The 25406-nt window shown below is 55.6% G+C and overlaps 3 protein-coding genes across 3 annotated transcripts; 2 read left to right on the top strand and 1 right to left on the bottom strand.

The window, feature by feature from the left end:
* Nucleotides 1-5585: 5585 nt before the first annotated feature.
* ZNF837 (zinc finger protein 837) lies at nucleotides 5586-6749 on the top strand. The gene is given in 3 exon segments (XM_061174029.1): nucleotides 5586-6053; nucleotides 6055-6591; nucleotides 6593-6749. Coding segments are annotated over 3 exon segments (963 nt in total). The 5' UTR covers nucleotides 5586-5784.
* Nucleotides 6750-7043: 294 nt separating this feature from the next.
* LOC133078867 (alpha-1B-glycoprotein-like) lies at nucleotides 7044-23786 on the top strand. The gene is given in 9 exon segments (XM_061174027.1): nucleotides 7044-7254; nucleotides 19645-19725; nucleotides 19947-19982; nucleotides 20068-20346; nucleotides 20828-21100; nucleotides 21377-21420; nucleotides 21422-21674; nucleotides 22299-22595; nucleotides 23389-23786. Coding segments are annotated over 9 exon segments (1872 nt in total).
* LOC133078868 (alpha-1B-glycoprotein-like) lies at nucleotides 13040-17003 on the bottom strand. Its single transcript, XM_061174028.1, has 7 exons — nucleotides 16970-17003; nucleotides 16846-16881; nucleotides 16482-16760; nucleotides 15728-16000; nucleotides 15155-15451; nucleotides 14234-14530; nucleotides 13040-13437 (listed from the first exon to the last, which is right to left on the bottom strand). The coding sequence occupies exons 1-7, from the start codon at nucleotides 17001-17003 to the stop codon at nucleotides 13040-13042; spliced, it is 1614 nt and encodes a 537-aa protein (XP_061030011.1).
* Nucleotides 23787-25406: the final 1620 nt, after the last annotated feature.

The following is a 25406-nucleotide window of genomic DNA, read 5'->3' as shown; positions in this document are numbered from 1 at the left end:
TTGACATTTTTCTTGTTTCTTGAGGTAGGCTTGTATTGCTATAAACTTCCCTCTTAGAAATGCTTTTGCTGCATCCCATAGGTTTTGGATCGTTGTGTTTTCATTGTCATTTGTCTCTAGGTATTTTTTGATTTCCTCTTTGATTTCTTCAGTGATCTCTTGGTTATTTAGTAATGTATTGTTTAGCCTCCACGTGTTTGTGTTTTTTACGTTTTTTTCCCTGTAATTGATTTCTAATCTCATAGCGCTCTGGTCGGAAAAGATGCTTGATATGATTTCAGTTTTCTTAAATTTAACGAGGCTTGATTTGTGACCCAAGATGTGATCTATCCTGGAGAATGTTCCGTGTGCACTTGAGAAGAAAGTGTAATCTGATGTTTTTGGATGGAATGTCCTATAAATATCAATTAAATCTATCTGGTCTTGTGTCATTTAAAGCTTGTGTTTCCTTTTTAATTTTCTGTCTGGATGATCTGTCCATTGGTGTAAGTGGGGTGTTAAAATCCCCCACTATTTTTGTGTTACTGTCGATCCTCTTTTATAGCTGTTAGCAGTTGCCTTATGTATTGAGGTGCTCCTATGTTGGGTGCATATATATTTATATATACGTTTTATTTATTTATTTATTTATTTATTTATGGCTGTGTTGTGTCTTCGTTTCTGTGCGAGGGCTTTCTCCAGTTGTGGCAAGCGGGGGCCACTCTTCATCGCGGTGCACGGGCCTCTCACTATCGCGGCCTCTCTTGTTGCGGAGCACAGGCTCCAGATGCGCAGGCTCAGTAGTTGTGGCTCACGGGCCTAGTTGCTCCGCGGCACGCGGGATCTTCCCAGACCAGGGCTCGAACCCGTGTCCCCTGCATTGGCAGGCAGATTCTCAACCACTGCGCCACCAGGGAAGCCCGGGTGCATATATATTTATAATTGTTACATCTTCTTCTTGGATTGATCCCTTGATCATTATGTAGTGTCCTTCCTTGTCTCTTGTAACTTTCTTTATTTTAAAGTCTATTTTATCTGATATGAGTATTGCTACTCCAGCTTTCTTTTGATTTCCATTTGCATGGAATATCTTTTTCTATCCCCTCACTTTCATTCTGTATGTGTCCCTAGGTCTGAAGTGGGTCTCTTGTAGACAGCATATATATGGGTCTTGTTTTTGTATCCATTCAGCAAGCCTGTGTCTTTTGGTTGGAGCATTTAATCCATTCACGTTTAAGGTAATTATCGATATGTATGTTCCTATTACTATTTTCTTAATTGTTATGGGTTTGTTTTTGTAGGTCCTTTTCTTCTCTTGTGTTTCCCACTTAGAGAAGTTCCTTTAGCGTTTGTTGTAGAGCTGGTTTGGTGGTGCTGAATTCTCTTAGCTTTTGCTTGCCTGTAAAGCTTTTGATTTCTCCGTCGAATCTGAATGAGATCCTTGCCTGGTAGAGTAATCTTGGTTGTAGGTTCTTCCCTTTCATCACTTTAAGTACATCATGCCACTCCCTTCTGGCTTGTAGAGTTTCTGCTGAGAAATCAGCTGTTAACCTTATGGGAGTTCCCTTGTATGTTATTTGTCATTTTCCCCTTGTTGCTATCAATAATTTTTCTTTGTCTTCAATTTTTGTCAGTTTGATTACTATGTGTCTCGGTGTGTTTCTCCTTGGGTTTATCCTGCCTGGGACTCTCTGTGCTTCCTGGACTTGGGTGGCTATTTCCTTTCCCATGTTAGGGAAGTTTTCGACTATAACCTCTTCAAATATTTTCTCGGGTCCTTTCTCTCTCTCTTCTCCTTCTGGTACCCCTATAATGTGAATGTTATGGCGTTTAATGTTGTCCCAGAGGTCTTTTAGGCTGTCTTCATTTCTTTTCATTCTTTTTTCTTTATTCTGTTCCATGGCAGTGAATTCCACGATTCTGTCTTCCAGGTCACTTATCCGTTCTTCTGCCTCAGTTATTCTGCTATTGATTCCTTCTAGTGTATTTTTCATTTCAGTTATTGTATTGTTCATCTCTGTTTGTTTGTTCTTTAATTCTTCTAGGTGTTTGTTCTTTAATTCTTCTAGGTCTTTGTTAAACATTTCTTGCATCTTCTCGGTCTTTGCCTCCATTCTTTTTCCGAGGTCCTGGATCATCTTCACTATCATTATTCTGAATTCTTTTTCTGGAAGGTTGCCTATCTCCACTTCATTTAGTTGCTTTTCTGGGGTTTTATCTTGTTCCTTCATCTGGTACAAAGTCCTCTGGCTTTTAATTTTGTCTATCCTTCTGTGAATGTCCTTCCTGTCATCCTTGTTTCTTTCTTTTTTAAAAAATTTACTTTTTATTTTATTTTTTTGGCTGCCTTGGGTCTTTGTTGCTGTGTGTGGGCTTTCTCTAGTTGCAGCTAGTGGGGGCTAGTCTTCGTTGTGGTGTGCGGGCTTCTTATTGTGATGGCTTCTCTTTGTTGTGGAGCACGGGCTCTAAGTGCACGGGCTTCAGTAGTTGTGGCTCACGGGCTCTAGAGCGCAGGCTCAGTAGTTGTAGCACACGGGCCCTACAGCGCAGGCTCAGTAGTTGTGGTGCACGGGCCCTAGAGTGCAGGCTCAGTAGTTGTGGCGCACAGCCTTAGTTGCTCCACGGCATGTGGGATCTTCCTGGACCAGGGATCGAACCCGTGTCCCCTGCATTGGCAGGCAGATTCTTAACCAGTGCGCCACCAGGGAAGTCCATCCTTGTTTCTTTGGAAAATGCCCCAGACCAGTTACTTGCTGAACACAGGACCAGACAAGACACCCCTACCTTGGGCCTTCAGCTTCCCGGGCTCCAGCAAGCAGCCCCTTGACGAGCAGAGCAGTGGCACCGGCTGGTGAGATGGCCCCTCGCCATCTGCAGGACGTGCCTTCCTCTGCATTTTCACCTTTAACCAATTCAGTGTGTCCAATTTCCACTCAAAAACATTTTCCCCCAGAGTGCAGACCATTGATGCATCTCTGCCGTTGTGGTTGAGATATCCAAGGCAAAATAACCCACCAGTGATGGCTGGCAGCAGAATCCTGAAAAGAACCCACATCCAGCCATTCTGATGTGTCCTTGGCTGAAAATGTGTAGCGTCCTGGTTAAATGCATCCTGATTGCTTTTAGATCCTGGGCAACTGCTTGTTATAAATTTGCAAAACTGATGGGAAAGTAACAGTGGGTCGAAGGAGAAGGTTGGAGCAAGCAATTTCCCTAAATAAGCTCAGAGCTCTGGAATGTTTGATAGAGGAATATCTGCCTTCCACGCAGCAAAAGGAGGCGAGCTTGAGCCCTGGTGCTCAGCGAGGTGGTGATTTACTGTGGTCACACATTCATAACCCAGAGGCTGCACTGGACAGATCTGTCTTTGTTCTGGAAGGAACAAGAACCTAGAGAAAATTCTAGGGCTTCCCTGGTGGCGCAGTGGTTGAGAGTCTGCCTGCCAATGCAGGGGACACGGGTTTGAGCCCTGGTCTGGGAAGATCCCACATGCCGCGGAGCGGCTGGGCCCGTGAGCCACAACTGCTGAGCCTGCGCGTCTGGAGCCTGTGCTCCACAACAGGAGAGGGCGCGATAGTGAGAGGCCCGCGCACCGCGATGAAGAGTGGCCCCCACTTGCCACAACTGGAGAAAGCCCTCGCACAGAAACGAAGATCCAACACAGCCATAAATAAATAAATTAATTTTAAAAAATTATTAAAAAAAAGAACCTAGAGAAAATTCTCATCCTTACCCATGGGCTCTTTAATAGGTCAGTTTTCTGGTCATCAGTGACTGTCACTGGCCAGGAACCTGATTGACATGCACGTCCTCTTCTTCCCCTTCTTTCCATCTTCCTCCCCACCGGGTGGGCCTTCTCCTCTGTCCTGCCCCTCCTCGCGGGGTGCAGCTGCATGTTGCAGCCACGCCCCACCGAGCGAGCCCCTCCCCAGATGGGATGGTTCTGAGTATCCGTCAAGATTCCAGGCTAAATATTTATAGTTTTGTTTCACCGAAATGGCATCTTGATGCATTTACTGTTTTTCCCCAGTAAATCATATAAAAAGCTCAGAAAAGGCCACTGTGGTAGGCAGAATAATGCTCCCCGCTTCCTCGAAAGATATGCACGTCCTAGTCCCCAGAACCTGGGAATTTACTCCATGTGGCAAAAAGGACTATGAAGTGTGATTAAGTATCTTGATACGTGAGATTCATGGTGGGCCCAAGGCGTCTTTGCACAAGAAAAGGCAGGAGGGTCAGAGTCCATATGCAGGAGATATGATGACATACACAGAGAGTGATGTTTCACTGCTGGCTTTGAAGATGGAAGACAGGGCCACAAGACAGGGAAGGAGGTGGTGTCTAGAAGCTGGATAAGGCAAGCAAACCGAGGCTTAGAGCCTCCAGAAGGAAGCAATGCTGCCGAAACCTTGATTGAGGACTTCTGACCTCCAGAACTGAGATAATACATTTGCATTGCTTTAAGCCACTAAACTTGTGGTAATTTGTTACAGCAGCAGTAGGAAACCAACAATGGCCACAGATGAATTTGGAAACAGTAATTGCAGACATCAGTCCCTTTCTGGTGTTGGCCGTCACTGGAATGAGCAGGGCCCCCGTGCTCAGCTGTTTACATTTACAGTTATCATACCCATTTTGTAGATGAGGCTGGCAGTCCTGAGAACCAAGCTTGCCTGGTAGAAGTGAGGAGGGGCACACAGGGCCTCCAGCCCTGCTGCCAGGTGAGTCGCATCTCACACCTTACAGAAGAGCTGGCTAATGGCAGGTGAACGGGGCTGGGCCAGGCCGAGGCAGGGAGCCATCAGGGCATGGCTCCGGGGGCCTGGTGGTCAGGAGTGGAGGAGGGATCCTGGGGACTGGGCAGCTGAGCAACTGGGGTGTCCCCGTTGCTTGAGGGAGGGGCCACTGAGGTCCCAAGCCAGGGGTGAAGGTACTCCAGCAGTGGCGAGGAGGAGGGAGGGTGCCGGGGAGCAGAGAGAGGCAGGGAAGCAGGTCTCTGGAGTGTCGTGGGTGCTGAGCGTAGGGACAGGAGGCTCCAGTGTTCTCATGGCCGGTGTCATTCCTCCTGCCCCTTTCCCTGGACTGCCGAGAGTGGGGGCCACTCAGTAGGCATCCATCCTGGGGTCAGCATTCCTAGGGAGCTGCAAACCTTCATTCTCTTCTGCTCTTCCAGATCCCGCAGCCTGGACACCGTGTTGCGGGCTGGCCTCGGGGCGCAGCCTTGGGCCCAGAGCTCTCGGCAGGAAGGCAGCCCCAAGGTAGATCCCCAGGGAGCCCACAGGGGCCAGGTGGAGAGGCGCAAGACAGAGCTGAGGCCCCTGGAGGAGGACCCAGCAGAAGGAGACCCCTCTCAGGGGGGAGACCTGCATGGAGGGACCGTGGCCGGCAGGACAACTCCCCTGGGTGTGAGCCCCACTGCAGGGACTGTCAGAGTGCAGGAGCTGGACGCCTGGTGCAAGAGCCACATGGCCCCACCTCCTCTCCGGACCCCGACCTGGACATCCCCAGGGGCCGCATGCCGGGCAGGGCCTCTGTCCGTGCCCAGCAGGTGCCAGGGCCTCCAGCCAGAACTCCTTCCTGGTGCAGCATCCCAGGACACCCCCTGGGGAGAAGGCCCCTGCGTGTGACCACCGTGGGGCCCAGGTGCTGCACTGGAGCTGCCCCCGCGCTGCGCTGTGCGAGGTCCACTCGGACTGCCCCCCGCGCGCACATCCCTGTCCCAGGACCCTGCCGCCGGCTTCTCTCCAGCAGAGTCCCTTCGTGGAGCTTCCTGCCGCGGGCCGGCACAGCGAGGCCTGTACCCCAATGTCCCCGCTGGCCCCTCAGGAGCTGATGCAGGCGGCAGAGGAGCCCCTTCCGTGCGCCCGGTGCAGAAAGCGCTTGGGCCCCAATGAGCAGCGGATGGACGAGGGCCCCCCAATGTGTCCTAGATGCGATCAGGCCTCGGGTCCTTTCCCCCGTGAGCCCGGCCGCCCCGTCCAGCAGCTGTACGCCTGCGTCGAGTGCGGCAAGGCCTTCACGTGCACCTCAAGACTGCTGCAGCCCGAGGGCATCCACACGGGTGAGCGGCCCTACGTGCGCTGACTGCGGCCAGGCCTTCGTGCGCTGCTCCGGCCTCCAGGGCCACCAGAAGACGCACTCCGCCGAGCACCGCAACCGCGCCGCGGCCCTGAACCCGCGGGCCTTCCGGCCGAGGTGCTCGCCGCGCGGGGAGAAGCCCCATGAGTGCACCGAGTGTACCAAGGCACTCGGCCTGCTCTCGCACCTGGCGGAGCACCGGCGGCGCGTGCACACCGCCGAGAAGCCCTACGCCTGTTCGGAGTGCGGCAAAGCCTTCAACCAGCGCTCGAACCTGAGCCGGCACTGGCGCACGCACAGCAGCGCCAGGCCCTACGCGTGCCGGCTGTGCGACAAGGCCTTCAAGGGCCGCTCCAGCCTGGTGCAGCACCGGCGCGCGCACACCGGCGAGCGGCCCTACGGCTGTCCCGAGTGCGGCAAGACCTTCCGGGGCTGCTCCGAGCTGCACCAGCACGAGCGCCTGCACTCGGGGGAGAAGCGCTGCGTCTGCGCCGACTGCGGCCGGGCCTTCGTGCGCAACTGCAGCCTCGCGCGCCCGGCGCGCGCACACCGGCGAGCGGCCCTACGCGTGCGGCCGCTGCGGCCGCGCCTTCAGCCAGCGCTCCAACCTCCACGAGCACCAGCAGCGGCCCGCGGGCGGCGCGTTAAACCTCGCCTCGCGCACACGGCGTCCACAGGTGTCCCCCACCTGAAGCTTCCTAGGGGGCTTCAGTAGCCCTCGGTCGCCTCGGGGGTGTCTGCACACCCTCTGGTGTAGCTGGGCCCCCGCCTCCTCCCTTAGATCTGGCGAGGCCTCCGCCTCTGACCTCCCTGGCCTCGGGAGTGGGACCCTGCGCACCTCGTGCACCTACCCGAGGCCGCTGGCCGGGGGCTTCTGGGGCTGGGACTCTGCCTGCCCACCGCCCGGCGCTTCAATGGTCGCCGTGGAGGGGGGGGGAGCGGGATTCGCTGGCAACCTTGGGCTGGTCTGTGATTGGCAGGTGGGGATGTCACGTTACGTCAAAGCCAGGTGGTCCTTCCCACCCCAAGCGCTCGTCTCCTCCTGTCGGGACGCCAGGCTGGACTACGTCTCCCAGAAGCCCCTGCGGCGTGGGCGCAATCAAGGAGGGAGACTTGAAGGTGTGGCTACACCTGCCCGAGGCCACCACTTAGGTGGAGTCCAGCCGAGACCTGGAGCAGCATGTTTCTTTCCTAGCTGTACGTATGGTTATGTTTGTATATGATTCTAATTTACTCCCCACCCCATCCTCCACACTCTTTCCAAAGTGAAACTCCGAGGACTCTCCACTCCAGAAGCCAACGTTTGCACACACTCATTGCAGGCCGGGCACCGTGCTGGGCACTCTGCCCTTAATCACCCCTTTTGATCCTCACCTTAACTGAGGGTGGGGGGCAGGGAAGACTCTCAACCAAATCAGGGTGCCCAGAGAGGCCATGGGCGGGGGGCCCAGCCAGAGCCTCCTGGAGGGAGGGCAGAGCTGGGCTCAGCACCAAGTCCCTCACCGTCTGGGCCTCCGTGCTTCCAAAGGGGTTCCCTGAATGTGGCCATGGACCCTGCAGCAAAACCCTGGTGAATCACCCTTCACTTTCTGTCTCCTGTCCTGAAATCCTGTCGCCTGGGAAGGGGAGGATGTGTGGGTCCCCTGGGGTAAGGAAGCTGTTGGCTCTCCATTCCCAGGCCTGGCTTGCAGGACACCATCCAGCCCTTTATTGTGTCTTGCTTAATTCAGGACTCACCTCCCGAGGGCTTGAGTTCCCCTGCTCTGCGGCAAGCCGTCCTTCTTGAGGCAAGCCCAGCCCACTGTGTCCTGCCAGGTGGTCTCCTTGAAACCCTCCCCTGTCCTGCCCCCATGAGGCAGGACCCAGTCACCCAGTACTCTTTCCAGAGGTTTCTCCCAAGTTGCAGCTATCCTGGCCACGTCACATTCCACCCTGGAATAGAGGCTAAAATTCGCAAAGCTGGTCTCTTTGCAAGTCCAGCAGAAATGAAAACACATGCCCCTGCCGTTCTATTCTCAGCATTTTAGGGGCGCATTTACACTTCCTTGTATACTTACTAAACACCAGCAAAGTCGTGCTGGACAGATACCCTGGGTAGTGCAAGAATGTGAGGAAGGCTGCAGTTGCCACGCACATGGCACACCTGAGAGCTCATTCCAGAGAGCAGTGCGGTGGGGCAAGTGGAAGAGGCCATTCAGGAGACCTGGAAGTCTCCCAACCCCTGCGGCCAATGGAGCACCTCAGGCAAAAGTGGAACTTGGGTTTTTTCTTTTTACTGTCCACACAATTCATCCTGAGGAGAAACCCAACTAAAGTGGTACCCCCAAGGACAGCTCAACCTTTTACAGACACCCAGGACATTTATTCTGAAGAGAAGTTCTGTTGTTGAGAATGCAATCCTTGGTGGACACAAGGGGGTTGATGAGGGAGGCAAACTCCCAGTGTGGTCAGTGTGTCACGAATGATGCACACCCATCAGTCGTCTTGATAGACCTAAACACGTTCAAACCAAAGAGAAACCCGGTTGATATGCAAGTGTAGTAACAGTTTCCATCAAGCCTGAACACAAGGGGAGTCTTTCTGGAGAGAGCCTAGGAATGTGACCAGGTGGGCTCATCTCCACTGCGGTGACAACGCTAATGCCCTACCGACTGAAAACACTAAAACTAACCCCCCACTCCCACCATACATTGTGGGTTGGCAAGGGCAACACTCACCCCCACTCACTCACCAGGGCCCCTGACAACGGAGCAGCCACTATGTCAAACATGGCTGGCTGCTAGTGTGGTTGGCAGGTGGTCCCTCTCTATGTGGACCTCTGTGCAAGTCTGCTTGAGTGTCCTCATGACACAGCAGTTGACTTTCCCCAGAGCGAGTGAGTTGAGTCCAGGTCACACACTGTCACTCATGCCATATAATATTCATGCCACAGACCATCCCTGATTCAATGCAGAGAAGAATATGGAAACAAGGGTGTGGAAGCCAGGAGATGAGGGTCATTAGCAGCTGTCTTGAAGGCTGGTTACTACACTGTCTGAGTGAGAGGCATGTGGAAAAGCTTCTGCTGGTGGTTCAACTTCATCAAGCACCAGACAGTCCATATGGGCAAGGAGGGCTGTGAGCCCAGTCAAAACCCCTCTCTCTCTAACTTCCTGCTAGGGAGAACCCTTGTGGATGTAGGGGGCATGAGGAGGCTCAGTGAACCCAAAACAGCATAATCTTAAAGAAATCCATGCCCAGACACATCATAAGCAAAACTGGAAACTAAAATTTAAATTTTTTGAAAGCAGCCTGAGAAAAACTATGCCTCACATAAAGATTGATACAAAAGATCATAGATTTCTTTTTTTTTTTTTTTTAATAAGAGGCTCTTTTCTGTTTTTGTTTTTTTTTTTTTTAATTAATTAATTAATTTATTTATGGCTGTGTTGGGTCTTCGTTTCTGTGCGTGGGCTTTCTCTAGTTGTGGCAAGCAGGGGCCACTCTTCATCGCGGTGCGCGGGCCTCTCACTATCGCGGCCTCTCTTGTTGCGGAGCACAGGCTCCAGACGCGCAGGCTCAGTAATTGTGGCTCACGGGCCCAGTTGCTCCGCGGCATGTGGGATCTTCCCAGACCAGGGCTCGAACCCGTGTCCCCTGCATTGGCAGGCAGATTCTCAACCACTGCGCCACCAGGGAAGCCCTCATAGATTTCTTATCAGATATCATGAAGTCCAGAAGGCAGGGAAACAACATTTTTAAAGTGCTGAAGAAAAGAACTGTCAGACCAAATTCAATATACAATGAAAATCCACTTCAAGGAAGAAAGCAAAATAGGGACTTCCCTGGTGGCGCAGTGGTTAAGACTCTGCGCTCCCAATGCAGGGGACCGGTTTTGATCCCTGGTCAGGGAACTAGATCCCACATGCATGCTGCAACTAAGAGTTCGCATGCCACCACTAAGGAGCCCACGTGCTGCAACTAAGGAGCCAGCGAGCTGCAACTAAGGAGCCTGCGTGCCGCAACTAAGACCCAATGCAACCAAATAAGTAAATAAAAAAATATTTAAAAAAAAAGAATGAAAACAAAATAAAGACATCCTCAAATGAAGCAAAACTAAGACAATTTGTTGCAAGCACGCCTGTTCTAAAAGAAATGCTAAATAGGGAGTTTAGCATTTGTCAGAAGGGAAATGAAAGCAGAAGGAAAATTTGAACCTTGGGAATGAAGGAAGAGTAACAGATTGCATATGTTTGATCCTTAATATATGTATGATTGTTGAAAGAAAAATTTATAACATTGTCTAGTAGGGTTTCCTTGACAATGAAATGTCATTTATACCACAGGGTTTTAATGTGGTATAAATGACAACTACAGCATAAAGAGAGGAGGGTATCAAAATTCATTCAGTGATATATTTGAGATTTGAACATTTTACTGTATATAAATATCTCAAAGAAAACCATTAGTGTACCAAATAAAAAAAAAATTTTAAGAGCAGAGGGTAAAGAGACCTATATAGTGCTAAAGTTTCTACATCCACTTTAAGTGGTAAAATATTAATTCTAAGTACACTGTGAAGAGTTATGAATACTGTAATCCCTGGAGAAACCCCTTAAAAAGACTATAAAAAGAGATGATCAAAGGCTCAGTAGATGAATAAAAATGGAACCGAGAAAGAAATAACCCAAAAGAAGGCAGGAAAGGGGAAACAGACGGATAACAGAAGGAACAAACAGAAAAGAAAAAGGTGGATCAAAACCCAAGCATATCCATTGTTACATGTAAATGGTCTAAATATACCAATTAAAAGAATGTGCCAGAATGAATATTTTAAAAAGAATATAAGAAACATACCTTAAATATAATATAGGTAAGCTTAAAGTAAAAGAGTGGGGAAAGGTATATAATATGAAAACTCCATCAAAGAATGCTGCAGTGACTATATTAATATCGAACCAATTAGACTTCAGAACAAGGAAAATTACCAGGAATAAAGAGAGAAATTACACAGTGATAAAGGGCCAATTCACGAAGAAGACATAATTCCAAATATGTATGAATCTAACAGCAAAGCCTTAAAATACAGGAAACAAAAACTGATAGAGCTGAAAGAAAATAGTAGACAAATTCACAATTATACTTGGAGACTTCAACACCCCTCTCTCTATAATCAACAAAACAAGAAGACAGAAAATCAGTAAGGTTACAAAAGAACTGAACAACATCATCAACCAACTGGATGTAATGGATGAACTGGCCAATAGTCGATTTTTTTTTATCCACAAAGAAGTAATTTCCCATGATTTAAAGTAACACAGGGCGTCCCAGGTGGCGCAGTGGTTAGGAATCCGCCTGCCAATGCAGGTGACACGGGTTTGAGCCCTGGTCTGGGAAGATCCCATATGCCGCGGAGCAACTAAGCCCTTGAGCCACAACTACTGAGCCCACGTGCCACAAATACTGAAGCCCACGCACCTAGAGCCTGTGCTCCGCAACAAGCGAAGCCACTGCAATGAGAAGCCCGTGCACCGCAACAGAGAGTAGCCCCCACTCGCCGGAACTAGAGAAAGCCGACATGTAGCAACGAAGACCCAACACAGCCAAAAATTAAAAAATAAGTAAAATAAATTTATTTTTAAAAAGTAACACTGTTACTAATGTTTAACCCCAGAAGCCAATGACCTAAGTTTCCACCTGAAGAAAAGGAAAAAGAAGAAATTAATTCAGAAGTAAGTAGAAGGAAGGGACTAGTAATGATACAAGAAGAGATTCACAAAGTAGAAAAGAGACAGTACAAAAATGAGCAAAGCCAAAATGTAGTAAGTTCTTTGAAAAGATTAATGCAGTTGATGAGCCCCTAGCTAAACTGACAGAGAGAGAGGGAGAAGGGACACCACATCAGTCATGAAAGAGGTGACATCACTACAGACCCTGCAGGCACTAAAAGAATGCAGGAGTGTTATGAGCAACTCCATGCCAGTAAATCAGACCTCTCAGAAGAAATAGGCAAACACAGTTTATCAAGTATTAGTTGATAATGCTAGCCTAATACACAACTGCTGTATGCCAGCACCTCGAGGGCCAAGCTCCAGGCAGGGGTTGGGCAACAGTCCAGGAGGGCGTCGGGTGGGGTAAACGGGGCTCAGAATCGAGGGACAGTGGGGAAGGACAGGACTTCCACTCCTCCCACAGCTCCAAGCTCGGTTGTGGGAGACCCGGCCTCTGGTTGGAGACACAGTCTGGCACCACCACATGGTGGCCACTCAGACTGGGAAGACAGAACTACACAATGCAGCCTCTGAACTGCCTCCCAGTTCAGTCAAGGTATGTCTGGAGCCTCAAGCTGCCCACCCACACCTGCTGGGGACTGGGCAGAGGTGACTGGGGAGTAGCTTAATGGAAGAAGGCAGAAGAAGGCAGTCTTGAAAAGTGGGGGCCCGGAAGCCACTCCTCGGCACCCCTACCCTCAGGATCCAACCCGGAGCCCATCCACCTTCAAGACCCAGGATCCCAGCCCACTTCCCTCGGCTCTGGGACTCCAGCCCCCCTGCACTGGGGCTGCCATTGGCCAAAGACACATTTTTAAAGTCTGTCTTCACATTTATTGATTCCTGGCATGGTTGAGGGAGAGCCGTCCCTGCCCTCTCTCCCCAGGGCAAGTCCAGCTTCCAGCTGCAGGAAGAGGGATCAGAGCCAGACTGGAGAAAGGACTTCCCAAGGATACCATCAGCAGCCTGGGTCTGCAGCTGGATCAGCTTCCTAGACAAATTTGACAGAAGAGAAATGCTAGGGGAAGGAGGCTCCCTGGTGAGTCAGGGCAGACCTCACTGAGACCCCCCCAGGAAGGAAGTGGCTTGGTCAGCTGCCAGCTAAGACCCCCCCACACACACACACACCTGGGCCTCCCTCCAGGTGCTCCAGCTGGCCACGCCACTCTCTGCCTTAGGGCCTTTGCCTATGTGGTTCCCTGCCTGCAATTCCCCCCACGCACCCCAGCAGACTAGGCCAGTGTTAGTGCTGGGAGGAGGTGCGAGAAAGGGCACTCCTGTAGGAGGGTACAATCCGGGCAAAGGCCGGGAGCCTCGACGCGCCCACGGAACCGAGCTCCACCTGCCACTTGGAGCTCCACCGGGTCGCTGAGCTGGGACAGCAGGGAGTGGGCCCAGTTGGAGCGGTAGCTGCAGCTGTAGTTGCCGGCGTGTTGGGGCCCCACGTAGGTCAGCGCGAGGTCCGCGGAGGGGTGGGTGGCCCAGACCACCGCCGAGGGCTCCTCTTCGCCGGACCGTAGCAGCAGGAAGGAGACGTCGGGCACGTGGCCCTCGCAGCGTAGGACAGCGTCGCGGCCCGGAGTCACGGCCCCCGTCCACAGGGGCCGGAGCCGCGGCCTGGGCAGGGGTCCTGGGCGAGAAGCGGGTCGGTCAAGTGAAGCCTCTAGCCCCAGGCAGCAGCGGCCCAGCCCCGCTCCGCTGCCAGCCCCCTTCTCCAGCCCAGGTTGCTGGCCTCACACCGTGGTCACTGCGCTGTAACCGTAGTGTCTCCCCTTACACGCCCCCGCCCCGCAGACCCGGGCCTTCTCTGAGACATCCTGGGGTCCCCAGCGAACGGCACTCAGGGCTTCAGGACAGGTGAGGAGAAGGAAGACAGGATCCAGGGGAACGGGTTCCCGCAGAGGGCACAGCGCAGTCAGTGGTCTGGCGGTGGACCCTGTGCCGGGGGCTCTGCCTGACCTCCGACCCCAGGAGGTCCGGATGAGGAAGGCAGAGGAATACACAGACCCCAGGGCCGGCGGGGGCTCGGGGAGAATTACAGCTCAACCCTCCGCCGTGGGCACCTGGGCGCAGGCAGTGGTGGGGTCATAATCAGACCACAGCCGACAGGCGTGTCGCACAGGGAACCTAAGGCGTGAGCCAGTGCAAAGCCGTCAGCACTCTGAACCCTAAGTTCTGGGGCCTCTCTCCACGACCCCCACCAGAGCGCTACACGTAGCCCCGGTGCTCACGTCGGTGGGAAACAGGCCGAAAGGCTGGGTGTCCCAGGGCCCTGGCGGCCGACCTCGCGCTCCCCTAAGGAGCCGCCGACTCTGCGGGCAGGGCCGAGGCCCAGAGCGCTTCCCTTCGGCGTCCTGGGACAGGCGGGCACCCTCGTTTTGCGCACGGGCAGAAGGAGGCTCCGGGCCGCTGTGCCCGCCGCTCACCGTCCACGCGCAGCTCCACGGGCGCGCTGGGCGCGGAGCCCGCCAAGGGCGGCGCCGTGTCCGTGTAGACGCAGCTGTAGTTGGCCGAGTCGACCGCCGAGACGTCGCGCAGCTCAAAGTGGGCCTCCGTCCCCGCGGGGCTCAAGAGACCGTGCACCCGGCGCTGGCCCGCGCCCTCGCGCACCAGGGCGAAGCGCACGCCGGCGCGGGGGGCCCGGCACCGCAGCTGCACCAGCGTCCCCGGCTCGGGACTCAGAGTCGCGGGCTCGGCCGACAGCTCCGGCGCCGGGAGCGTCCCTGCGGGGAGGACGCGGCAAGGCTGACGCCCAACGCCGCATCTTTCCGCCGGAAAGAGTGCGCCCCGCTGCCTCTGCTCCCTCCCGGGAAGCCCGCCCGCACCGCCCTGCGTAAAACCGCGCCATCCGCCCGACGTCCCGGCCCCCGTCCTCCCTGGACGCTCACGCACGCTCCTACACTGTTCCTAACTAATTTGTGTGCCCACCAAAATAGAGGGGTGTGGGGTCGTGTTTTGTTGGGGGAGCATCCGCGCCCGCCTCGCCCGCCGGCGTCCACTCCTGGGGTTTACGCCCCTGGTCCGAGTCCTTGGCGGGTCCTGCAGCCCCAAACTGGCCACCCTCAACAGACAGGCCTCAGCGCCCACCCAGACCCCGGAGGCTGGGGGCCCCCGTGCATGTAGCGCCTGCATGGCCAGACTTGCGCGTGGACCCAATTATTCTTCGCGGGGCCACGAGGCTGGGCTCATTTTTCTATCCTCAGCTGGGGAAACTGAGGCCGGGCAGATGAGTCGGGATTGAGCCGTGCAGTTACCGGGACGCTTCCCTGGGTCTCTCCTCCCGCTGCCCCGAGGGCAGAGCGCCCCCGCCCTCCCTCCCTCCCCGCTGCCACATCCCCCAGGCTCACCGTCGCTCAGCACCAGCTCGGCGGGCGCGCTGTCCAAGGACCAGGGCGCTAGCTCGTCTCGCAGCCGGTAGCGGCACGTGTAGACACCGCCGTCTCCCGGGGCCAGCGTGTTCAGCTGGAAGAAGATGCGGTCTGGGCTGGTACTGCCCATGGGTACCTGCAGCACCTCCTCGCCCCGCCGCAGCTGGAAGTTCACCCCGCTCAGGGGCGCCACGCAGGCGAGAGTCGCGCGCGAGCCGGGGCGCAGGAGCCCGGCGAACCCGCTATTCAGAGTCAGCGTGGGTGGCGGCGGCGTGGCTGCAAGGCAGGGACAGTCACTGGGGCGGCCAGAGTCCCAGCCACCCCCGCTGTGGGAGCGTTCCTTGGAGCCCAGCCTCCAGACCTCGGCCCCGGGAACAGCCTTCCTTGTGGCAAATTCCCACGCCACTATCAAGGCGGGGCAACTGCGTGGCCACTGTTTCCCAGACCCAGTCCTGGGCAGGGGTATTCAGGGCCGGGGGTCAGGGTAAAAGCTACTCTGTCTCCAGGAGCCTCCGCCCCCAGGAAGCCCTCTGGGATGGTCCACACACTCACCCAGCTCCTCTATGGTCACAGTGGCACTGGGCTCCGAGGGGGCGCCTGATGCGTGGGTCCGGTAGCTGCAGCTGTAGTTGCCAGCCCGGTGGACTGGGAAGGTGGCCTGCGTGTCCTTTGGGGCCTCAGCCACCTCCAGAAACTGGTCGTCGCCTTCCCGCCTCAGCAGGAAGGTCACACCGCGAAGTCCCCCGAGGCACAGCAGCGTCGTGTTCAGGCCCGGTGTGATCCAGGGCACGGGCTTGGTTGAGAGCAAGGGTGGGGGCAGGGGCTCTGCGGCGGGGGCGGGGGGTGGGGCGCAGGGGTCATGGGTGGTTCTGCCTGAGTTGGAAGATACAGGGCCCCAGCCGGACCTGGACCTCCACACTCATGGGAATGTGAGGGAGCCAGGAGATGCAAGGCATTGGCGGGGGTGGAGGGGTGGAGGGGTGGCGGGGTGGCGGGACAGGCCGAGACGGGGATAGGGGACTACAAGGGGAAGTCGCGTTCAGGGCCCAACTGTGGCCAGGCCTGCCCTAACCGCTTCCTGGGGATTCAGTCATTTATTCCTCACAGCCTTCTAGGGTTGGTACGAACATCACCCTCATTTTACCAATGGGGAAACTGAGGCTCAGAGATGTCACCTGACTTGCCCAAGGCCACCAGCCACTCGGGGAGGGGGCCGGAAGAGGGCAGGGAGAGTGAGGAGTGGAGGAAGGGAGGCCTCTCCAGCGGCCTCTCTTCCGGCCTCGAGGCCCGTGAGCCCTCCACTCACCTGCTCCAGTCACCTCCACGAGGTTGCTCAGGCTGGTCCTCCCACTGTCCATGCTGTAGCGGCAGCGGTAGAGGCCCCGGGTGTCACCGGTCACTGCTCCCAGCGGGAACCTGTACTCGGTGGCAGGTGAACCCAGGTGCACCAGTTCCTGGGCCTCCCCATCCTTGAGGAGCTGGAACTCCAGGGTCCACAGGGGGCTCTGGCATGTCAGCGTCACGTTGGCCCAGGGTTCCAGCAGCGATTCGGCCTCTGCCCACAGGGTTGGCCTTGTGTCGAAGACTGCGTGGGGATGGGTGTCAGATCTGGGTGCCCAGGCAGGGGCTCACCCTGCAGCGCCCACCATGCCCAGGCCCGGCCCACTCACATACGGCCTCCTCGGTCACTGGGTTCAGGGCGAGACCTGCGGAGACCCACCACCTGTGAGGCCCCATGGCTGTTCCTTCCCGCCCCTCATCCCGGCCCCGGGCACCCCAGGCCGGACGCCTCACCCCAGAGCAGCAGGAGGGCCACCCGTGCGGACATGGTCAGCCTCACTGCAGCCCCAGGAGTGTCTGCCGGGTGATAAGGCCCAGCCAGGGCGGCCGGGAGGGTGGGGCGGGGGGGAGGGCGCGGGGCACTGACCTCGCAGCTCATTCGTATTTCCAGGAAAGCAGGGCTCCAGGGGGTCGGGACAAAGGGCAGATGTGGCCTCAGGAGTCTCAGCTATAGCAACAATCAATAACTATGCAGAATGAATAAACTAAATTAATAATAAAGAGTAAAGATAACAAAATAAATGATATAACAGTAAACAATAACAAGTGAAGAAAATTAATAAATAATAAAATGATGTAAATAGAAAAATAAGTACAATTTTTAAAATAAAATAAATACTAAACCAAGTAATGTAATAAATAATAACAAATACATGTAAGTGATAGTATGGAATCATAGTTCGCAAATAAAATTACCAATAAGCAATAAAATGATTAAAGTGAAAATAATAAATTATTTAATGATGAGAGAGAGGATAAAACACTAAATATTAAAAATAGATAATGCAATAAATGACAACAAATTAATAATAAAAGTAAAATAATAAATGTCAGAAACAGATAGTATAATAAATAAAAGATACATTATAGTGGGAATTTCCTGGGTGTCCAGTGGTTAGGGCTCCGCGCTTCCACTGCAGGGGTCCGGTTTTGATCCCTGGTTGGGGAACTAAGATCCCGCAAGCTGAGTGGCGCGGCCAAAAAAAAACCATGAAAGTGTAAATGAACATTTATATTGATGATCTGTTTATAAATAATAATCCATGAGAATAAAATAATAAATGATAAATAAAATAAAAATAAGTAATAAAATTACGAGGCACCTCCTGCTGTGTGTTCACGGTGTTGTGCACCTTCCCTGCTCCCCCACTCCCACCATCCTGGTTTCCTCACTGCTCAACCTGCCTCACAGCCTTTACGCTGTCTGTCCCCTCTGCTTGATGCTCCTCCCCCAGTGACCCGCAGGGCTCAACCTCCCCAAGAAGCCTTCCCTGACCCTCCAGAGCCACGTGGCCCCTCTGCCCCGGTCTCCACCATGTCCTCGGGATGTGTGTTCTTCCCAGCACCTCTGTCTCCCTGACCAGCCTGGGCTCCACACGGGCAGGGCCTGGGTGGACATTTTCACACTGTCTTCTCTGTGTCTGGCACACAGGGGGTGCTCAGTACAAGCTTGTGGGATGCATGGGGGAGGAGGAAGGCGGGTCAGCTGGCAGATGAGAGCTGGGAGGTTTTCACAAGCCCGCGACGAGCTGGAGAGCTGCGGCCTGGACACCCGGACTGAGGACCAGACCTCCAGGGGTGGGATGACTGGACCCCCTCAGAGGTCCAGAGTGAGAACACACCTCCCACTCTCTCCCACTGGGCTGTGTCTTAGGGGGAGGGGGAGGCCCACTGGGGACAGGTGAGGCCTGGCCTCTCCGCAGTGAGCAACAGCCACAAGAATGACCAAGGGCAGCTCAGAAAACTGTCCACAACCTGAGCACAGGGGCAGGACCAGGGTGGAAGCACAGGTCTGAACTGAATGGCCTGGGTGCAAATGTGTCTCCAAATCCATGGTGGGTCACACATTGCGGAATTAACCAGCGATGGAGGAGGAATCACAGCTCCAGGCAAGAGCCAGGATGCGCCTGCAGGAGGCCCGCCTGATGCCAAGTGTAGAAAATCCAGACACAGGCGAATCCCACCTTGGCCGGCACACGTCCGACATTGCACGTCGGGTGGGCCCACGTGGGGTTTGGGGTTGGCCTGGGCCCTGCCCGCTGCCTTCACCTGCCCCAAGGTGAGTGGGGGTCCCAGTACTGCTCAGCTGTTGGGGGAGGAGATGAGAGGCCTTGCAGAGGGGAACGTGCCAGGAGGACAGGCCCCCACCTGCCTCATTTCCTTCACGCCTAACGCAGAACTGATAGTAACACCACCTACTGCCCAAGTCCACGCACAGAATGCTGTGGACCACAACAGCAGGTGCCTCGTAATTTTATTACTTATTTTTATTTTATGATTTATTATTTTATTATCAATTATTTATTACTTATAAACAATCAATTTAAATATTCGTTTATTACTTTAATGTATTTCTTATTTATTATACTACCTATTTCTAACATTATTTTATTACTTTTATTAATTTGTTGTCATTTATTGCATTATCTATTTTTAATACTTAGTGTTTTATCCTTTCTCTCATCATTAATTAATTCTTTTCACTTTAATCATCTTATTACTTATTGGTAATTTTATTTGCTAACTATGATTCCATTCTATTATTTAAATGTATTTGTTATTATTTATTACATTACTTGGTTTAGTATTTATTTTATTTTAATGTATTTCTTTTCTCTCTCTTTTTTTTTTTTTCTTTTGCCACACTGCCTGGCATGTAGGATCTTAGTTCCCTGAACAGGGATCGAACCCTTGCCCCCTGCAGTGGAGTCCTAACCACTGGACCAGCAGGGAATTCACAATTTTATTTTTATTTTACAAATGTTCTTATTATTTTTCCATTTACTATTTATTATTAATTGTCTTCATTTGTTATTCTTTGCTGTTATTACATCATTTATTTTGTTATCTTTACTCTTTATTATTAATTTAGTTTATTCATTCTGCATAGTTATTGATTGTTGCTATAGCTGAGACTCCTGAGGCCACATCTGCCCTTTGTCCCGACCCCCTGGAGCCCTGCTTTCCTGGAAATACGAATGAGCTGCGAGGTCAGTGCCCCGCGCCCTCCCCCCCGCCCCACCCTCCCGGCCGCCCTGGCTGGGCCTTATCACCCGGCAGACACTCCTGGGGCTGCAGTGAGGCTGACCATGTCCGCACGGGTGGCCCTCCTGCTGCTCTGGGGTGAGGCGTCCGGCCTGGGGTGCCCGGGGCCGGGATGAGGGGCGGGAAGGAACAGCCATGGGGCCTCACAGGTGGTGGGTCTCCGCAGGTCTCGCCCTGAACCCAGTGACCGAGGAGGCCGTATGTGAGTGGGCCGGGCCTGGGCATGGTGGGCGCTGCGGGGTGAGCCCCTGCCTGGGCACCCAGATCTGACACCCATCCCCACGCAGTCTTCGACACAAGGCCAACCCTGTGGGCAGAGGCCGAATCGCTGCTGGAACCCTGGGCCAACGTGACGCTGACATGCCAGAGCCCCCTGTGGACCCTGGAGTTCCAGCTCCTCAAGGATGGGGAGGCCCAGGAACTGGTGCACCTGGGTTCACCTGCCACCGAGTACAGGTTCCCGCTGGGAGCAGTGACCGGTGACACCCGGGGCCTCTACCGCTGCCGCTACAGCATGGACAGTGGGAGGACCAGCCTGAGCAACCTCGTGGAGGTGACTGGAGCAGGTGAGTGGAGGGCTCACGGGCCTCGAGGCCGGAAGAGAGGCCGCTGGAGAGGCCTCCCTTCCTCCACTCCTCACTCTCCCTGCCCTCTTCCGGCCCCCTCCCCGAGTGGCTGGTGGCCTTGGGCAAGTCAGGTGACATCTCTGAGCCTCAGTTTCCCCATTGGTAAAATGAGGGTGATGTTCGTACCAACCCTAGAAGGCTGTGAGGAATAAATGACTGAATCCCCAGGAAGCGGTTAGGGCAGGCCTGGCCACAGTTGGGCCCTGAACGCGACTTCCCCTTGTAGTCCCCTATCCCCGTCTCGGCCTGTCCCGCCACCCCGCCACCCCTCCACCCCTCCACCCCCGCCAATGCCTTGCATCTCCTGGCTCCCTCACATTCCCATGAGTGTGGAGGTCCAGGTCCGGCTGGGGCCCTGTATCTTCCAACTCAGGCAGAACCACCCATGACCCCTGCGCCCCACCCCCCGCCCCCGCCGCAGAGCCCCTGCCCCCACCCTTGCTCTCAACCAAGCCCGTGCCCTGGATCACACCGGGCCTGAACACGACGCTGCTGTGCCTCGGGGGACTTCGCGGTGTGACCTTCCTGCTGAGGCGGGAAGGCGACGACCAGTTTCTGGAGGTGGCTGAGGCCCCAAAGGACACGCAGGCCACCTTCCCAGTCCACCGGGCTGGCAACTACAGCTGCAGCTACCGGACCCACGCATCAGGCGCCCCCTCGGAGCCCAGTGCCACTGTGACCATAGAGGAGCTGGGTGAGTGTGTGGACCATCCCAGAGGGCTTCCTGGGGGCGGAGGCTCCTGGAGACAGAGTAGCTTTTACCCTGACCCCCGGCCCTGAATACCCCTGCCCAGGACTGGGTCTGGGAAACAGTGGCCACGCAGTTGCCCCGCCTTGATAGTGGCGTGGGAATTTGCCACAAGGAAGGCTGTTCCCGGGGCCGAGGTCTGGAGGCTGGGCTCCAAGGAACGCTCCCACAGCGGGGGTGGCTGGGACTCTGGCCGCCCCAGTGACTGTCCCTGCCTTGCAGCCACGCCGCCGCCACCCACGCTGACTCTGAATAGCGGGTTCGCCCGGGCTCCTGCGCCCCGGCTCGCGCGCGACTCTCGCCTGCGTGGCGCCCCTGAGCGGGGTGAACTTCCAGCTGCGGCGGGGCGAGGAGGTGCTGCAGGTACCCATGGGCAGTACCAGCCCAGACCGCATCTTCTTCCAGCTGAACACGCTGGCCCCGGGAGACGGCGGTGTCTACACGTGCCGCTACCGGCTGCGAGACGAGCTAGCGCCCTGGTCCTTGGACAGCGCGCCCGCCGAGCTGGTGCTGAGCGACGGTGAGCCTGGGGGATGTGGCAGCGGGGAGGGAGGGAGGGCGGGGGCGCTCTGCCCTCGGGGCAGCGGGAGGAGAGACCCAGGGAAGCGTCCCGGTAACTGCACGGCTCAATCCCGACTCATCTGCCCGGCCTCAGTTTCCCCAGCTGAGGATAGAAAAATGAGCCCAGCCTCGTGGCCCCGCGAAGAATAATTGGGTCCACGCGCAAGTCTGGCCATGCAGGCGCTACATGCACGGGGGCCCCCAGCCTCCGGGGTCTGGGTGGGCGCTGAGGCCTGTCTGTTGAGGGTGGCCAGTTTGGGGCTGCAGGACCCGCCAAGGACTCGGACCAGGGGCGTAAACCCCAGGAGTGGACGCCGGCGGGCGAGGCGGGCGCGGATGCTCCCCCAACAAAACACGACCCCACACCCCTCTATTTTGGTGGGCACACAAATTAGTTAGGAACAGTGTAGGAGCGTGCGTGAGCGTCCAGGGAGGACGGGGGCCGGGACGTCGGGCGGATGGCGCGGTTTTACGCAGGGCGGTGCGGGCGGGCTTCCCGGGAGGGAGCAGAGGCAGCGGGGCGCACTCTTTCCGGCGGAAAGATGCGGCGTTGGGCGTCAGCCTTGCCGCGTCCTCCCCGCAGGGACGCTCCCGGCGCCGGAGCTGTCGGCCGAGCCCGCGACTCTGAGTCCCGAGCCGGGGACGCTGGTGCAGCTGCGGTGCCGGGCCCCCCGCGCCGGCGTGCGCTTCGCCCTGGTGCGCGAGGGCGCGGGCCAGCGCCGGGTGCACGGTCTCTTGAGCCCCGCGGGGACGGAGGCCCACTTTGAGCTGCGCGACGTCTCGGCGGTCGACTCGGCCAACTACAGCTGCGTCTACACGGACACTGCGCCGCCCTTGGCGGGCTCCGCGCCCAGCGCGCCCGTGGAGCTGCGCGTGGACGGTGAGCGGCGGGCACAGCGGCCCGGAGCCTCCTTCTGCCCGTGCGCAAAACGAGGGTGCCCGCCTGTCCCAGGACGCCGAAGGGAAGCGCTCTGGGCCTCGGCCCTGCCCGCAGAGTCGGCTCCTTAGGGGAGCGCGAGGTCGGCCGCCAGGGCCCTGGGACACCCAGCCCTTCGGCCTGTTTCCCACCGACGTGAGCACCGGGGCTACGTGTAGCGCTCTGGTGGGGGTCGTGGAGAGAGGCCCCAGAACTTAGGGTTCAGAGTGCTAACGGCTTTGCACTGGCTCACGCCTTAGGTTCCCTGTGCGACACGCCTGTCGGCTGTGGTCTGATTATGACCCCACCACTGCCTGCGCCCAGGTGCCCACGGCGGAGGGTTGAGCTGTAATTCTCCCCGAGCCCCCGCCGGCCCTGGGGTCTGTGTATTCCTCTGCCTTCCTCATCCGGACCTCCTGGGGTCGGAGGTCAGGCAGAGCCCCCGGCACAGGGTCCACCGCCAGACCACTGACTGCGCTGTGCCCTCTGCGGGAACCCGTTCCCCTGGATCCTGTCTTCCTTCTCCTCACCTGTCCTGAAGCCCTGAGTGCCGTTCGCTGGGGACCCCAGGAAGTCTCAGAGAAGGCCCGGGTCTGCGGGGCGGGGGCGTGTAAGGGGAGACACTACGGTTACAGCGCAGTGACCACGGTGTGAGGCCAGCAACCTGGGCTGGAGAAGGGGGCTGGCAGCGGAGCGGGGCTGGGCCGCTGCTGCCTGGGGCTAGAGGCTTCACTTGACCGACCCGCTTCTCGCCCAGGACCCCTGCCCAGGCCGCGGCTCCGGCCCCTGTGGACGGGGGCCGTGACTCCGGGCCGCGACGCTGTCCTACGCTGCGAGGGCCACGTGCCCGACGTCTCCTTCCTGCTGCTACGGTCCGGCGAAGAGGAGCCCTCGGCGGTGGTCTGGGCCACCCACCCCTCCGCGGACCTCGTGCTGACCTACGTGGGGCCCCAACACGCCGGCAACTACAGCTGCAGCTACCGCTCCAACTGGGCCCACTCCCTGCTGTCCCAGCTCAGCGACCCGGTGGAGCTCCAAGTGGCAGGTGGAGCTCGGTTCCGTGGGCGCGTCGAGGCTCCCGGCCTTTGCCCGGATTGTACCCTCCTACAGGAGTGCCCTTTCTCGCACCTCCTCCCAGCACTAACACTGGCCTAGTCTGCTGGGGTGCGTGGGGGGAATTGCAGGCAGGGAACCACATAGGCAAAGGCCCTAAGGCAGAGAGTGGCGTGGCCAGCTGGAGCACCTGGAGGGAGGCCCAGGTGTGTGTGTGGCGGGGGCGGGGGGGTCTTAGCTGGCAGCTGACCAAGCCACTTCCTTCCTGGGGGGTCTCAGTGAGGTCTGCCCTGACTCACCAGGGAGCCTCCTTCCCCTAGCATTTCTCTTCTGTCAAATTTGTCTAGGAAGCTGATCCAGCTGCAGACCCAGGCTGCTGATGGTATCCTTGGGAAGTCCTTTCTCCAGTCTGGCTCTGATCCCTCTTCCTGCAGCTGGAAGCTGGACTTGCCCTGGGGAGAGAGGGCAGGGACGGCTCTCCCTCAACCATGCCAGGAATCAATAAATGTGAAGACAGACTTTAAAAATGTGTCTTTGGCCAATGGCAGCCCCGGTGCAGGGGGGCTGGAGTCCCAGAGCTGAGGGAAGTGGGCTGGGATCCTGGGTCTTGAAGGTGGATGGGCTCCGGGTTGGATCCTGAGGGTAGGGGTGCCGAGGAGTGGCTTCCGGGCCCCCACTTTTCAAGACTGCCTTCTTCTGCCTTCTTCCATTAAGCTACTCCCCAGTCACCTCTGCCCAGTCCCCAGCAGGTGTGGGTGGGCAGCTTGAGGCTCCAGACATACCTTGACTGAACTGGGAGGCAGTTCAGAGGCTGCATTGTGTAGTTCTGTCTTCCCAGTCTGAGTGGCCACCATGTGGTGGTGCCAGACTGTGTCTCCAACCAGAGGCCAGGTCTCCCACAACCGAGCTTGGAGCTGTGGGAGGAGTGGAAGTCCTGTCCTTCCCCACTGTCCCTCGATTCTGAGCCCCGTTTACCCCACCCGACGCCCTCCTGGACTGTTGCCCAACCCCTGCCTGGAGCTTGGCCCTCGAGGTGCTGGCATACAGCAGTTGGTGTATTAGGCTAGCATTATCAACTAATACTTGATAAACTGTGTGTTTGCCTATTTCTTCTGAGAGGTCTGATTTACTGCCATGGAGTTGCTCATAACACTCCTGCATTCTTTTAGTGCCTGCAGGGTCTGTAGTGATGTCACCTCGTTCATGACTGATGTGGTGTCCCTTCTCCCTCTCTGTCAGTTTAGCTAGGGGCTCATCAACTGCATTAATCTTTTCAAAGAACTTACTACATTTTGGCTTTGCTCATTTTTGTACTGTCTCTTTTCTACTTTGTGAATCTCTTCTTGTATCATTACTAGTCCCTTCCTTCTACTTACTTCTGAATTAATTTCTTCTTTTTCCTTTTCTTCAGGTGGAAACTTAGGTCATTGGCTTCTGGGGTTAAACATTAGTAACAGCCTAATATTAGGCTTAAAAATAGGTTTGTGTTACTTTAAATCATGGGAAATTACTTCTTTGTGGATAAAAAAAAGATCGACTATTGGCAGTTCATCCATTACATCCAGTTGGTTGATATGTTGTTCAGTTCTTTTGTATCCTTATTGATTTTCTGTCTTCTTGTTCTGCTGATTCTAGAGAGAGGGGTGTTGAAGTCTCCAAGTATAATTGTGAATTTGTCTGTTATTTTCTTTCCGCTCTACCAGTTTTTCTTTCCTGTATTTT

This window comes from Eubalaena glacialis, chromosome 18 (assembly GCF_028564815.1).
Source record: "Eubalaena glacialis isolate mEubGla1 chromosome 18, mEubGla1.1.hap2.+ XY, whole genome shotgun sequence".
Lineage (NCBI taxonomy): Eukaryota > Metazoa > Chordata > Mammalia > Artiodactyla > Balaenidae > Eubalaena > Eubalaena glacialis.
The sequence above is the reverse complement of the archived record's forward strand: the minus strand, read 5'-3'. Positions and strand labels throughout refer to the sequence as shown.